The sequence below is a fragment of the Mauremys mutica genome, chromosome 2 (assembly GCF_020497125.1).
Source record: "Mauremys mutica isolate MM-2020 ecotype Southern chromosome 2, ASM2049712v1, whole genome shotgun sequence".
Classification (NCBI taxonomy): Eukaryota; Metazoa; Chordata; order Testudines; family Geoemydidae; genus Mauremys; species Mauremys mutica.
The window spans coordinates 274,702,274-274,718,612 of record NC_059073.1 but is presented as its reverse complement, the minus strand read 5'-3'; the positions used below and the strand labels follow the sequence as shown (position 1 = coordinate 274,718,612).

Sequence of the window (16,339 nt, the reverse complement as noted above, 5' to 3'; positions counted from 1 at the left end):
CAATGGAGATAAATGTATAGCTTCATTAGTAAAGACTTTAGCCTTGAGTCTAAACCAGCTATTGTTCATTGTTAAGTAATCATTGGGTACAAATGCCACATTAACTACTTGTTTGCAATGTTGTTGTAGCCATGTTGGTTCCAGGATATTAGAGAGAAAAGGTGAGTGAGGTAATAGCTTTTATTAGACCAACTTCTATTAGTGAAAGAGACAAGCTTTTGAGCCTCATGGAAGATGAGCTCTGTGTAGCTCGAAAGCTTGTCTCTTTCACCAACAGAACTTCCTCCAGTAAAAGATTATTACCTCACCCACCTTGTCACATAAAACTACTTAACTGTCTGTTATCAACCTACTCCACTAACCTCCTAAATAGAAGAGTAATTCCTACCTTAACAGAGGAAAGTTGATATGTGTTGATCCAGACAAAATACTATCTTCAAAGAATGCTATTTTTAGATAAATACACCTGTCTTCTCTAAAGATTTTCTATAGATCCCGAGTTCCTTTCTTAAATTTTTTAGGACAAATTCTAAACCTAAAATGATTCAGATTCTAAACCTGATTTGAGATCAACTAATCAGCTCTCACTATCAGTTTTAAACATAACACTAAGGAAAATAGCAGAGAATTCTCAGTGGAGAGCACTACCTTTTATTTTTTCCTCCTTTTGGAGGTCCATCAGAATTTGGTAAGTAGAAGGATATGGTTTATTAAGATTAATTTTGTTTAGCATTTCATTGACAATTTAGTATTGTTTTAGCTTTTGTTCCTTATGTAGTTTTATAATTATTATGGTTTTCTGGGGATTAACATTTGGCACAAAGTGGCTGTCTGAAGGTTGGTTATTTGTGTTTTAAAACTTTTTGTATTCAATGTGCCTTGATGCCATGGCAATAAGCTCTATAGATAACATTTTCAAACACACATTTAGACACCCATTTCCCATTGAAAGTTAGTGAAACTGACGCACCTTTGAATATTTTACCCTTGATTAAATTAATAAACGAACATGGAAGTAAAAAGATGGCAGCAATGGTGAAAGCCAATCATAAGAAAGCTTGTCTACACACACAAAAGGTAGATAACAGCTAACAACTCTGCCAACAGGCTGGTCTTCCATAAAAAAAAGATTTGAACATGATGTTGAGGATTCAAGTTAGTGGGCATGATGCTCATCTTTACTTTGCTGTCAGTAGAGACCAAGACAAGTTGTTTACTAGCTAATCATGATTAAACCACAAGATTGTGGTGAGCATCAATTAACTCAATTCTTTGCAACCATGCTAATACATGATAAAATACTGTAGTAATATGATCCCAACAGAATTCAGCTTAATCTACAGCAATCTTGGGTCTCCGCAACTCCAGTCCAAGCTGCCTTCTGATAAGAGACTGTCAGTTTTAAGATTTTTTTACTATGTTTGGAGCTAAAAATAATGTATTTCCCCAGTGATTTTCTCCTTCTCTAGATGAAGATGTACCATTTCCCCCCTTTCTTTCTGATGTAGTAATAACAGACATTTTTATTTTTCTCTGTGCACCAGCATCAATGTCAAGTTTGGCAGGAGTCTGTGAATAGCTTTCAATAATATTGGTTGTGGTAATTCATTCTAGAAAGTAGTCATTGCTCAAACTTTTTTGTTTTAATTTTAGTGAGTCACAAAGTTCTGGCTCTTTTCTGGTGATGAATGGTGGATTTAAAAAAGGACAGTCTTCATCATTTTTTAAGTTTTAGTAATAGTCAGTTTATTCACCTGAACAGATTGATAGTGTTTCTTTAATAATTACATAGGTAAAAATAGAAAAACAAATAGAAAGTGACTTGTTAGCTCTAAGTGTGTATAATAATTTATTAAAGTTTGCCAATGCAACCACAGATGGTTACATGAAACAGTGCAGTATTTTCCCTCCTCAAGGGATATACAACACATCTGGAGACTTTGCCTTAAAGCTAGGTTCATTATTAACCAAGCTATGCCCATATGCTACATAACGTAGGAACTGAGCACCATTAAACATATTGATTGTATCTGTTAAGAATTTCCATTGTGTTAATATATCAGGATACTGAACGCTCAAAATCCATAAATGTCTTTACGTACTATATGCAGGGATCCTGGTGCAGTCTTCATATCTGTTTTTAAAAATATGCTCTTTAAAAAAAGCTGAATGTTCAGCCTTTAAGGATTATTAGGAACTTTGAAGCTGCTACTATGCACTCTTCTAAAACTGAATTCCATCAGCGAGAAGTTTTTAATTAGCAATGTATATTTAAAGATCTCATATTTCCACAAAGCTTCAAAGCACTTTTAATTCCCCAAAATAGTATAATTTCTATGTAAAAATAAATCCATAAAGAACTAAATTAGTTGCCTGGTGCTACAAGGCAACTAAATCTCACAAAGCTATTGTTTTCCTTTAACCATTGTCCCATGATTTTTAGTAATGCTGCTACAATGTCACAGATGCAGTCTGGGTCACAGACACATCTGACTGGTCTGAAAGTTTCTAAAACTGTATCTACAGGAGTAACACTACAAGTTTTCCCAATCTTATTATATTTAGAGAACTGGAACATTTAAAATGTTAACAAAGAAAGAAGAGGCAGTGTGATTAGGATAAAGGAACTTGCTTCAGACTTTAATACCTTGTCAAGATTCTCAGCAGTTGGCATCAATGTGAGCCATTCCAGTTTTAAGTGCAATTTTCCTTTGGAGACCTCATCCAAAGTGAACCACTGCAAACAAAGCAAATTAAGCAAAATAATAATAAATAGCTAAGAGTTCACCATTACATGAACAGCTATCATTACAACTGGCTAATTGATTTTTTTAAAATTGTAAACTAGAATAAATCAAGTAGAGCTCTAATCTGCAGAGTCTGAAAGGTAAAAGGATTCAGAGATGTTATGTGCTCCATTACATAAATGACTAAGATATAATACAACTGGTCAGCTCCATAACATAAATTGGCTAGTCATGCAGTCCCAATTTCTTGTGGCACAAAATGCTATAAATCATGGGGATAATTCTTCAAAAAATTTTAAAAGAAGTCTGTGAATTACAAATACAATATAATGTTACATTAAATCCATAAGACTGCTGTATGACACAAAGTTCCATTCCATGATCAAAACCGTATAACAGGTGTTACTTTAATTAGTTTGATGGGTCTAATAGTACTTCATCTAGGCAAAAGAAACTATTCTACTGAGCTTTTACTTTTTACAAAGACCAAATCGCCAAAAAATATGTCAATCCTTTTGATGCTTAATTCCTGCTTGCATATGCTGGCAACCTTAGGCATGGTGTGATACAAAGTGAAGGCCCTCTTCCTGACACTTTCACTGATCCAAACCACTCACTCCTTTGACTAATCCCAATGAAGTCTTTAACAGCTATAATCCATGGGACTAAACCATGGAACATGCCACTAGAGTTCACTCATGTAAGGACTGCAGGACTGATTGCCGTGGGGGAAAAAAAGGGCAAACAAGTGAGTACACAGCAAGAGTTTTCCTATCAAAAAGTGACAGACTTACCTCATCTAGGAGGCGTTCCTTCTCAACTTCAGTTAGATCTATCATTAGACTAAAAGAACAAAAACACTTTAGAGGGGAATCACAAAGCCTAGCACAGGACTTGAAAAACCCATTTATCCTGGCAAGTATAATTTTGCAGCAGCATAGGCGCTGACTTCGTGGGTACTCTGGAGCTGGAGCACCCATGAAAAAAAAATAGTGGGTGCTCAGCACCCACCAGCCACCTGCCGATCAGCTGTTTGGCAGTGGGCAGGAGGCACTCCGGGGAAGGGGCAGAGTGAGGTGGGGGGGGTCTTGGAGCAGAGCAGGGGTGGAGCACCCACCAAGAAAAATGAAAGTCAGCACCTGTGTGCAGCAGGTTCCTTCTCAAGAGAGGAGCTGGGAGAAAAGTAGCAGAATGGCCAAGCACTGCTACTCCTTTAACATAGCAAAGGGAAGTCAGGGAGCCTTGTAAGAGGTAAGATGGCAGAATTATTTGAAGGAGGAGGGATGGAATTGATTGTGGGACAAAAACATTTTTTGGTGGGGAGGGGCAGTGGATAAGCATTTTGTTGGGGAAGATGTAGCAGTTCAGGTATTTTTCAAACAGTCTATCAGGGTTAGTTCTTAGACATGTAAAGTGTCAAGGATTCTTTTCAAACTCTGCTTACAATGAAAAAAAGGGCAGTTATTCTGTCATTTGAAGCTATCCTTACTTTGTCTGCAAGGAAATTACACACACACACACACACACGTTTGACTTTGCAATGTTATATCTATTTCCATCAAGCATTTAATTTTTTCAGTCCAGAGATAGACATTTTTAGAAAGAATATTTAAAAAATTGCCTGGTGTACCATTTTTATAACACTACTTTAAAACAATAATTTTATTGGAAACATTAACAACTTTTCTGTAAATGTTTCCATTTCTACAAATTTTTGAAGTTTTAAATTGGAAGAGAAAAAGTACGTATCATCATAAACTTGTACAAAATGTTAGACTGCTTAAGAATTAATTCACTTCTTTTAAAGTGTTTTCGTATGCAAGTAGAGATCAATTTTATCTACAGAACAGTACTCAATAGTAACATATATGTTTGGGATTCCAGAATATATATCCAGGGAATTAGGGAATTCTTCTATTTGCTTATTTACAATTTTTTTAAAAGATAAGTTATTTTTAAATTTTATTTTATAGCAAACCTCAATATATGCTGGGATGATTTAGTTGGGTTTGGTCCTGCTTTGAGCAGGGGGTTGGACTAGATGACCTCCTGAGGTCCCTTCCAACCCTGAGATTCTATGATTCTATGAAATTCCAGCTGAGTACTTCAGAATATTTCATTTCTTTGGCCATAGTTAACAATAGCTATTCCTGTTGTATTTACCTTCCCAGAAAGTCATCTTTGTCTGGATCTTCATCAAAGAGCTCAATCTCCAGCTCCTGTCCAGGATGTTCATACACTAAGGCCTAGGAGTATAGTAGTTATTAGCAGATAGACAGGCGAGATTACCTAGTCGGTATTACTATAGCAAAACAATAGCGAAACATTATGAACCACTTTGCATTTGTCACCACACAAAGAAAATGCAATAATAAATATTTAATCTGAATTTGGGGACCAAGTCAACTATTTAAGTGATTTTAGCATCCAAATGCTGAAAACTAGATGCATTATAATGTATCAGTAACATTATCTAGAAATAACAGTGCTAGGATGAAGTTTTAGACTTAACACAGCACTTCCTGACTTTAGAAAGATTCACTTATTTTAATTAACTCTATATGTATGTTCCTGTAGGTGGAAATAGGTATGTTACTGCACTGTGATTTGGTTTAATATTTTATTTTTCTGTTAAATGAGATAAAAATCTCATGATTTATGTGTGATGATGGCAAAATTTAATGACAGATCTTCCGTTAAAGGAATAGGATGCATCTAGCCCACTCTGACATTCATACTCTATATATTAATGTTTTGATAGCATGCCTAGAATTTGTCTTCAGAAATATTGGGACTAACCCCAGACTAAAGAAAGCTACACCTTAAATCAATAGACCATTTGTGTATCAATAACTGGTATTTTAGCAGGAGACACATCCAGAAGTTTATCTGTGAAATCTCCCTAATATTTTCCACTGACCAGAACAAAGTGACTCATATTGGAAAACTATTTTAAATCGTGCAATGCAAACTCTGGCAGATTGTACCTCATACACTTCATTCCACTTTGGATTGAGATTTTCTTTGATGACCTTGCTTTGGAAGATTTGGTTGCCAACACGAATGATTCCATAAGGATCTGACTTTCCCTTGACCATTCCTTTTAGATAAGTATCTTTCCCTTCCAGATCCTGAGCTTCAATAAAGTGTATCCTTAGAACACCCTGAGAAAATGAAGAAGTGTTTACTTAGTGATCTAGAAATATATCATTAATATTCTCAAAAGCAGTTTCTGTAAATCCTTTTAAAACATTCCCTCGCTATTTTGAGACTATATTTGTGTTTAATGTTGAATACTAGTTTGTATTTCCAAACATTTTATAGTAATAACTTTAATCTACGGTATCTGACTTCCTTCAATTGAGGTCTTCAAAGACAAGGTAATTCAAATGCTAATGGCACTTTTTGCAAACACAGGTGTCACAGAGTTGCTGGCTCCTCTAAGGGGAAGAGATGACCAAATCTATCTGTGGTGAGCCTTTTTAAGGAGAACCAGCTCATCTCAGTCCACCTGTAAGTAATTAACCACGAGGTGACTGGCTGGCAGCTAAATAGCAAACAAGGACCAAGACCTGATAAAAGACTACCAGAGCTCAGTTAGGAAGAGAAAGACAACTTGTGAGGAGGCAAGCTTCCAGGGTAGAAAGCAGGAAAACTACCAGGGAAAGGAGCGTCAGGAGGGACCTCCCAGATAGCTGCAGGAGGCCGGACTGTGAAGAGCTGAGTGCTGCCTAGAGAACAGCTGAAGTCACAGCAGGGAAGGCCCTTGTTCCTAGGGAGGAATCAGCATTGAGAGTGACTCCCAGGTAAAGGATCTGGACATGGGACTGATAGCAGGAGGGAATACTCCATCTGAGTCTAAGAAGCCTGGGTGAAGGTCTTTCTTGTGTCTGTGTTGAACTTCCCATTAATAAACGAGACCCTGAGAAGGGGGAGGGGGCTGGAGGCGGAGTGGCTGTTCAATTAATTAAAACCATGCTAAACTTACTGACAACCCATTGGGGGAAATTAAGGTAGTGCATTCCCGCAGCAGCACACCTGCCCACAAATGCTATTTAAAATTTAATAGTTAATTTTATTTTATTTTTTTTAAATAAAAACACCCATCTGGGGCTTTGGTCTAAACATCTAACCATACTCTTTGGTTAGTGGAGGAGAAGGTTCTGCCAATGCAGAAGGTAATGGACTTGGTGTCACACTTACAGCTATCATTTATAAACACTTTATAAACGGATCCTCAATATAAACAATATGACCGCATTCAGAGTAAGCTGTAATGTTCTATACAGACACACACACACACGCACACACATATAGGTACTGGTATATTTTGAAAAACATCAATACTATACTCAATTGATATATTAATACCAATTTATTTTATAATACAAAAAATGCTTACCTTTGGTATAGGGAACCGCAACTGGGCAATCTGTACTTCGCTCACAAGAGGGACTGTGATTCGATTTGGAAGCACCAAGTAGTTGGATATTATATCCAACATTATGGTATCCGATAAACCACTGTTGGATAAAAAATATCAATTAACTAACAAGATGAAAGATCTCAAAGACATGTTCATGAGACATTAACATACTGTAGTTGTTTGAGCATGACCCCTTGCAATCATCTTCATAATAGAAGTTCTTAGCAGATCTAGAATTATCCTTACAATACTAACATACTACAGGACAATAAGCAAAAATGCTGTAGTAAGCAGGGCTTTGGAGTGGAGCCTGGAGCTGGAGCGCGGAGCAGCTCCAGAGCAATGGAGCTGCAGGTTTTTGCCTGGAGTGGGAGTGGAGCTGGAGCACAGCTCCAAAGACCTGCCAGTAAGACTACTTTAGGAGAGTAGGTTTTGAGTCCTTACTAAAGTTTTCACGTATATGGGCAACATCCTCAGTGAGAAGGGAGTGGGCTTTACATCTTACAGCATAGAAATAACATGTCTGCATATTCTGTGCAGAGGAGATAAGGATAGAGAGGTGTGTTTTTTCTCTTTATTGCACAGCATTGTACAGGAACTTTGTAACAATCAACATTTTGCCCTTTATATTATTCACCAATTAAGCTGCATGTGTACATGCCAATTTTTTTGGCTACAGGGCACATTTTCTTCTGTGGAAACTGTATAGATTTTTTTCCTCTAATTTATCTGGATTTTAAGTAGGGCTTCACGTCTGTCACAGAGGTTGTAGAAGTCACGGATTCCATGACCTCAGTGACTTCTGCAGGGACCTGTGTGGCTGACCCCAGGGCCACCCAAGCAGCTGACTCTGGGACCAGCTACTCAGGTGAACCCTGGGGACAGCCACACCAGCCGCTGCTCCAGTGGCCGCCCCCGGCAGTGGTCCTGAGACAGCTGGTGCAGCCATGGTCCGCAGCTCCTGGGAGCGGACCCTGGGCAGCCGATGGAAGCAACTGCGATGTGCGGTCCTGGCAGCTGCGGTCCACTGGCCCCGGCAGCGGTCCCCAGGCGACTAGTCAGAGCAGCGTGGACCGCGGTCCCCGGCAGCTGGTACTGCTAGCCCTGGGCACCTCCCCACCCAGAAGCGGTTCCCCCCACACACCCAAGATTTAATCACAGGTATTTTTAGTATAAGTCATGGACAGGTTATAGCCGTGAATTTTTGTTTATTGCCTGTGACCTATCCACGACTTTTACTAAAAATACCCATGACTAAATTGTAGCCTTAATTTTAAGCCATCCAGCATTTTCACCCCGAATGGCCACCAGGTGGAAGCAGCAGATGTAAAATAATGGAAAGATTCTCTAGCTATACATTCTGCTTTTCCCTCAACAAGTGTAATTAATCCTGGGGTATGGAATGGCTTCCTTATGAGGACAGATTAATAAGACTGGGACTTTTCAGCTTGGAAAAGAGACGGCTAAGGGGAGATATGATTGAGGCCTATAAAATCATGACTGGAGTAGAGAAAGTAGATAAGGAAGTGTTGTTTACTACTTCTCATAACACAAGAACTATGGGTCACCAAATGAAATTAATAGGCAGCAGGTTTAAAACAAACAAAAGGAAGTATTTCTTCACACAATGCACAGTCAACCTGTGGAACTCCTTGCCAGAGGATGTTGTGAAGGCCAAGACCATAACAGGGTTCAAAAAAGAACTAGATAAATTCATCCTTCAATGGTTATTAGCCAGGATAGGCAGGAATGGGGTGTCCCTAGCCTCTGTTTGCCAGAAGCTGGGAATGAGCGACTGGGGATGGATCACTTGATGATTATCTGTTCTGTTCATTCCCTCTGGGGCACTTAGCACAGGCCACTGTCAGAAGACAGGATACTGAGCTAGATGGGCCAGTAGGGCCGTTCTTATGCCTCTAACCATCATCCAGGAAAAAAGGCTACTGAATAAAGTACAAGGTCTGTTACCTTCATTACATATTGATGAAGCAGATGTTCACCGTTGTGCATTTTAGTTTTTAAATGTGATTATTTTAATCATTCAACTCGGCTTTGGAAAGCTAGGCTGTGTTGTACTTTTACAAAACAAGCTATCTTTGCATGCATTCAAAGAAATTAGGAGGGTTTAAATTAAAAACAAAATGAACAAAGAAAAAATGTGTGCAGTGAGAGTGAAGTATAGCCTGCAGTGAACAGAGAAGGGCGCTAAAATCATACTCGTTAGGAATCATTAACAAAATCTTATTTCTCCTGAGCAATGCCAATGAGAAAAATAGTAAGATAGAGTCTGAACTGAGCTCTGAAACAATATTAGCACATTTCTAGAGAAACAACACTGTCTGGTTGTACTGTCTACACTTGTAAAAATTGGACATGTATTTCACTACTGGTACAGTGCGAGTGGTAGCAGCACCATAGGGAGGTTTAGGAGTTTGTAACCACGGTTAGATAACATAGTGAAACATACCTGAGCCCTCTCTAAACAGCTTCAATTATTGCTACAGCTGGTTCAGCTGTGCCAGTGGCGAACTACAGATTTGATTTTGCCAGTGAAGCCACACATTTTAAAGGTGCTATTTTGAAATTTCAGTGTAGATAGGACTTAGGATAATAAATATCAGCAAATGTTCTGGACTCCTCACAACAGGATATACAACATGGACAATTTGTTTAAGGTCTCTTCTGCACTCAGATGTAACCCTGATTCAGCAATTGGTATAGCAGAATAAGTGCTGACTGCTAAGTGTAGACAAGGGCAAGCCAGCGTTTGCACTGATTGAACTACCTGATAGGTGAATTCTTGGTTCCCCTTATCGGCACAAGAAGAGTACAGCCCAGGCCCCACCAATTGCTGAACTGGGGTTATTCTTAAGTGTTGACAAGGCCCTAATCACAAGACATATTTTGTGCCTCAATCTGGGTCTCTACTAAAATATGCACCCTGCTGTAATAAAACAGCACTCGCCTACCACTCTCTGGATGCACATATACGACAGTGGTCAGTTTGGTCACCATTATCTTAAATTGTCCTTGCCATCCTTCACTAGCACAAAACACACCTACTCCTACATATATATCCCTCAGAACTGCATAGAGTTTTGCTGACGCATTCAAATCCAAATGCAAGTTGTACTGTCAGAAAGTTTTATTTTATCTGAAGAGAGAAAACAGTACCTAGGTGTAACACCGATTACACTTGTCAGGGGGTGGGATAGCACTTGGGCTCTCTGGAGCTAAATGCATGAGCTAAAACCCACATGCCTTTTAGCTAAGGCTGTAGCACACTCCTTAATCTCTAAGTGGTCTTGGTGCCACTAGATGGGACAGAGCACCACACCTAAGTGGTGTGGAGGTTATATAGGTACTACAATTCCTGGATATTTAAACTCCTTTTCGTATTATTGTCTTTGCTTTGATTTTTTCTTTTTGTTTTTTGTTTAAAACAGACTAAACCAGTTTTGAGTTAGCTGAAAGTTTAAAATGTTTTTAGGCAGTAAACCAACATTTTTAACACATGAATAAACTCTTACGTAAAGAAACAAGTAAGATGGGAATGTTGCAACGAGGCATATTAAAGTTTCATTTTGGGAAGAGTATTTGCTGGTATGTGATAAACCTCTGAAAAGAGAGGCTGATAACAAAATCAACATATTACCTGTAGTTTGACCATTGGGTAAGGCATTGAACCTGAATGCTACAAATTTGCTTTGAAGGCCTCCTCCTCCTGACTCCCATTCATCTCTGAAAGAGCATGTTAGCTCAGGGAAACATGGAGCTGGCAGAAGGCACCACTCCCAAACCTTCCCTGAAACTTCACTACCAAGCCCTAGAAGTGGTCACTTAATGAAACTGGTAGTGTCAAATTTTTCTCACCAAAATACTCAGCTGATAGTTTTGGGTCTTCAAAATATTTTAAACTCTTAGGAAAATGTTATCTTTAGTGTGTGTATGGAATCAAATAGAGGAATCAAAATATGGCAAGTAAAAAGCCTAAAACTAGATATTTGTGACACTTTAGCCAATAATGATAGGTTTTACAGCTCAAGTGAAAACCAGCAAAATAAACACATAATGAGACAGCAACAGGGGCCTGTAGTTACAGAGCTTATTGTAATGGGTGGAGCTTTACCAGTTAACCTCAAATATTTAATATCCTGAGTTTGGGACAGCTGGACTGTGACAAAACTAGAATTGCTACATTTTTTCACTCCAAGACGAGGTGTGTCTAGTAAAGCGAAAATGCTATCAAGTCTTCTTTCAAGAAAGAACCGTTTTCTTCTAAATATTATATTGCTGCAGACTATAGAGAAAATGACACTGTTTACTAAAACATTTTCAACTTTGTACAGAAGGCTGATATACAGTAGTTGCTACTAAGTCAGTTATTTGTTAGCAGTCAGACACCACACACCGTTTATATCTGTGATTCCCCCGTTTCCTCCTACACCTCAAATAAGAAATAACTCTGGTAACTATGGCACCTGTTAGCAAACAACTGTTAGAGGAACATTAGAATTGAAAAACTGCATCAGATCAGTGATCTATCCAGCCCCCTGATGCTGGCCACTATCAGATGCTTCAGGGTGGTGCAAGAAAACACATACTGGACAATTATGGAGTATTTTGCCCAAAAGTGAAGCGTTCTCCTAATCCCTGTCAGTTAATGGTTCACTAGTGCCCTGAAGTATAAATGTTTATGTCACTTACATTACAAAGTTCTTACCATCCTCTCTAACATAACTGTGGGTATTCTGTATCCATGTAAACATTGAATTCTACTAAGCTCATGGCTTCAGTGAGGTCTTGTGGCAATTTGTATTATAAGTTAATTATATTTTGTAAAATCAGATATTTCTTTTTATCAGTTTCAAATATGTTTCCTTCCAGTTTAAAATAATACAAGTTTCCCTTGAACTCTCAATTAATGCGCCCCTTACGTATTGCAGGAGAGGAGCATCAAAGTTAGTCCCAATCCCTGCTAGCATGTGACAAAAAATGTTGAAGCAATTTAGGGATAAAAAGCTAAAGTTATTACTTAAGATAAACACTTCAAATATTGTTTCAAAATAAAATTATTTTCCCTTCATTTAAACAAAAATTTTAAACAGCTGATATAACTGCCAGAGCCACAAGCAAGAATTAGATGGTCAATGGGAGACTTTATGTCCTTCCTTGCAAGCAGCAACATCTTATTCACCACTGGTTACAATGGCTAAATAAGATCTGTTTTGAATGTCCATCTTCCCAAATCAAAGAAAATAAATGCCAATAGAGCTCTAAAGTGTTACCGGTGAAAGTAAACACGAGTCAATTCAGTTTTAGTTTCCACAGCAACTCCACCTCGCCCACGCTGCACACATTATGTAGATGTGTGGCCAAATTGAGGGTGCTATGGTAACTGTTACTGAGTTTTTGACTTTGGCAAACTTACACAGTTTTATTTACATTTTAGGTCTTTGTTTTCCAAGCAAACAGTATATATCTACAGAGAGAGAAGAATCCCTAAAGTTTAGTGGGCCTAAATGTTGCTGATATCTTAATCAGTTTTATTAGCTGACAACAGCAAAAGATTACTCAAAGGCTATAGTCTAGAAGTACATAATTTTCTGTTTTGCCAGAGGATGTCTTTCCTCAAAGAGTCAGTGGGCTCTAAACAAAGTGGGCTCTAAACAAAAGCAATTAGGCAACCATTATCCTAATTTATTCTAATGCAATTGTAATTTCAATTTGTTCAGCTAGGATTTCACACAACAACTTCAAAGATCTTTAAGTGACGTTTTAGTCATAATTTTGAGTAATGAAGGATTTTCATCTCATTCCTTTATCCAAGGTTACCAAAACGATTTTGGAATCAAGTAACACTTGAGAATTTAAGCATCTTATTTTCAGGTATCAAACTTAAGTTTGATAACTTTGGCTTTTGTGATTGGCCTGCCAGTCTTCTAATTTGATCCCAAATGTCTGAATCAAACTCATTCCTCTCATTAGTCTTGTTCCAATATTACAACAGTTTAAAGCCCTGGCTAAACATGGATAACTTTAATGTGAAGGAATTAATGGTATTATCCTAGTTAGTATCATAGCCCTTATATTACAGCATTTTCCCCCCTCTCCCAATTCTTTATTTCATGAAGAATTTTTATCCTTTAATATCACAAAGAGTCATGAAACCCAAGTCAACGTGTTTTTTCTGTTTTCAAATACAAAGCAATATTCCTTCATCACTTCATTTGGTCACCACTTAATACAGTGCAGGATCCCAAGAAAGTTTTGAAAGGAAGGAAACTGAACACTTCAAATGAGGAAAAAATAATCATGAACATCTTTGAAACTAACAGCTATGAGAATACCCTTTTCCCCCATATTACTGAATTTTAAACAGGCAGACCATAATCATGGATTATTTTAAACCTCAGTAACTGAAATTCGTATAAATACTTTTTCTTTATTTTTTTTAAATGAATGGGAGGTAATGGGATCAGCTGCCCAGCTCCCCAGCAGCATTCCATGTCAGCACTTAGGGATCCCAGTCCTGTGAATAAAGTGACTGAAAACGGTTTTGCTGGAAAATTTTCAGCCAGCTCTTGTAGACACAACCCTTTCTTATACTACTATAATTTTTTATCATTAAATCCTCATTGTTATATAATTTCTACATACTCTAAATGGAATATTAAGTGGCAATGGGCCATAAGACATTTAACCTACATATTTAGCTGGTTTCAGATCTAACCAGGATATTTTAGATTTTCTCACTTTCTGCCTCTTCCACACACACTTTTTTTGAGGAGATGGACAAGAAGGCAAAAGAGACACGGTGACTTTTATTATGCTTACTTCAGTCCTGGAACATCCAGAAGATTGGTCAGTCCTGTCCAATTAATTTCCAGAAGCTGTAAACAGGAGAGAAAAAAAAGTTGCTCAGAGTTCCCAGTGCTGAAGAAACAAAGCTGACAAAATAAGCATTTTGATAGGTGTTAAGCTGATAGCTAGCTTCCAGGAAGCTATTGTTTTTAAACTAAAAAATACACTGATCCTATCATTAATCTCTCAATATGAAGTGTACACATACAGTATCAGGAGGGTTCTAGACATTCCAAACCAACAACATATTACTATAACCCAGGAGTGCCCAACCTGCAGCCCACCAGAGCATTTCATAAGGCCCGTGGCCTACTTCAACACACTATAACAACCAATTCATTACCGTTTTGTCATCATGTTTACATCATTTTAGTGTACACATGTGTAAACAGACAACACTATACATAGAAACAACCTATCTAAATACATACAAACAATCTGAACTTAAAATATAAATTAATACAGGTGACTTTAAATCTTATTAAAATATGCAGAATCTGTTTGGCCTACAGAAGGTTGTGCCCGCCTGTGTAATAAGGTTGGTGCTATAAACAGTGGTTTTCTCCTTTGGTCAAATATTCATACTTTCACTCTGCACATACTTCTTGACAAAGTGACTAATGAAAGACACAACAGTATTGTGTCTACAAATAAAACAAGTCTCCTCAGTGGACTCAGTATCAACTATAACCTATTACTGGAGTCAGCCATCATTTTTCATTTACCTCTAGATCAGTGGTTCTTAATCTTTACTGTAGCCTGCACCCCTTTGGATCTCAAAATATGTTCTCACACCCCTTATCAAAAATCATTGAAGTAGGTCAGTTCTTTAAACCTAGATATATTTTTGTTTGTATATTACAGTAATCGTTAAAAAATGTATAATAATAATAAATACATAGGTTTGATGAAACAAAGTAGTTGTACTTACGTGTGTGTGCTTAATTTGTGTTTTTGATGATTTACTTTCTAAAAAAAAATGTGGCATGTCTCGCACCCCCAGGAAGGGCATCTCGCACCCCAAAGGGGTGCGTGCACCCCAGGTTAAGAGCCACTGCTCTAGATAATGAAAAACTCAGGGAGTTGTTCGTAACTCTGAAATGTTTGTAAAGCTGAACAAAATGTTATGGTTGTTCTTTCAAAAGTTTACAACTGAACACTGACTTAATACAGCTTTGAAACTTTACTATGCAGAAGAAAAAATGCTGCTTTCCCTTTTTTTTAGTAGTTTATGTTTAACACAGTATTGTAATGTCTTTGCTTCCCCCCGCCCCTCTCTGCTACAGCCTGATTGTGTATTTCTGGTTCCAAATGAGGTGTGTGGTTGGCTGGTCAATTCATAACTCTGGTCTTTGTAACTCTAAGGTTCTACTGTAATTCACTGGACAATGAAAAAATCACTCATAAACCTCTTGAAAACTATGTTCAGAAAGTGAACTCCTCCTTTCTTCAGGCTTTCTGCTCTATTTGTTAGTATCTCTCCTTCTCAGTTGGCTAGTGACATACTAGAACAATGTTTGTAAATGCATCACCTCAATTTACAAGGTGAACCTCTGTGATGGAGTTCGCAGATTGCACACTAAACCTGAGCATGGCATAGAGCAGTACTGGGCTAGGGAGGAGGGAGGGATAATTAAAAGGATCTGGTGCTCTAAACTGAGCAGGTAACGGCACCAGGAAGTGAGACTGTGAAGCTTTGAAAGGAGCCTGGAGCTGTGAAATGACTGGCTGCAGCATTGCTAAAGCTACTCTGGATATGATGATCCGGATTCAGCTCCCCCTTCTTTAGGAGCTGTAAACTCACAAGAGACTGAGTAAAACAAGATCTTGTCCCACTGACAGACTAACCTGATACTCCTGAGCCCATGACAATGCCCCAGAGGAGCCACAGGCTGATAGGAAGTGACCGGAGGGGAGTATAATTTGGGGTGGACCAGCAAGTGGTCCAAACACTGCAATGCCCCTATGGGGCCCTAGGTCAGGAGGGATCCAGTGGAGTTGAAAGCCTTGGGTCCCCTACCTTACTCTCCCGTACCTCTATTGTGACAGAACCCTGAGGGGAATAGAAGAAATACTCAGGAGAGATTGAGGCCTGCCACATACGAATCAGCCAGAGCCATGTCTAGAATGACCAGACCAGAAAGAAATGTGGAGCCACTGCCTGACCACTAGGACAGGGGCTCTCAAACTGGGGGGTCGTGACCCCTTAAGAGGTCACGGGGTTATTACATAGAATATCAGTGTTGGACGGGACCTCAGGAGGTCATCTAGTCCAACCCCCTGCTCAAAGCAGGACCAATCC

The 16,339-nt window shown here is 38.5% G+C and overlaps 1 protein-coding gene across 2 annotated transcripts in view; it reads right to left on the bottom strand.

Annotated features, from left to right (window-relative positions):
* ESYT2 (extended synaptotagmin 2) overlaps positions 1 to 16,339 on the bottom strand; it is a 133,846-nt gene that overhangs the window by 30,128 nt on the left and 87,379 nt on the right. For both annotated transcript variants that reach the window (XM_045003352.1, XM_045003354.1), the window contains exons 7-12: positions 14,011 to 14,066; positions 7,150 to 7,270; positions 5,735 to 5,911; positions 4,911 to 4,993; positions 3,542 to 3,590; positions 2,648 to 2,737 (exon numbers count right to left, since the gene is read on the bottom strand). In XM_045003352.1, the coding sequence (XP_044859287.1) occupies positions 2,648 to 2,737; positions 3,542 to 3,590; positions 4,911 to 4,993; positions 5,735 to 5,911; positions 7,150 to 7,270; positions 14,011 to 14,066 (576 nt within the window). The remainder of the gene's footprint in view (positions 1 to 2,647; positions 2,738 to 3,541; positions 3,591 to 4,910; positions 4,994 to 5,734; positions 5,912 to 7,149; positions 7,271 to 14,010; positions 14,067 to 16,339) is intronic.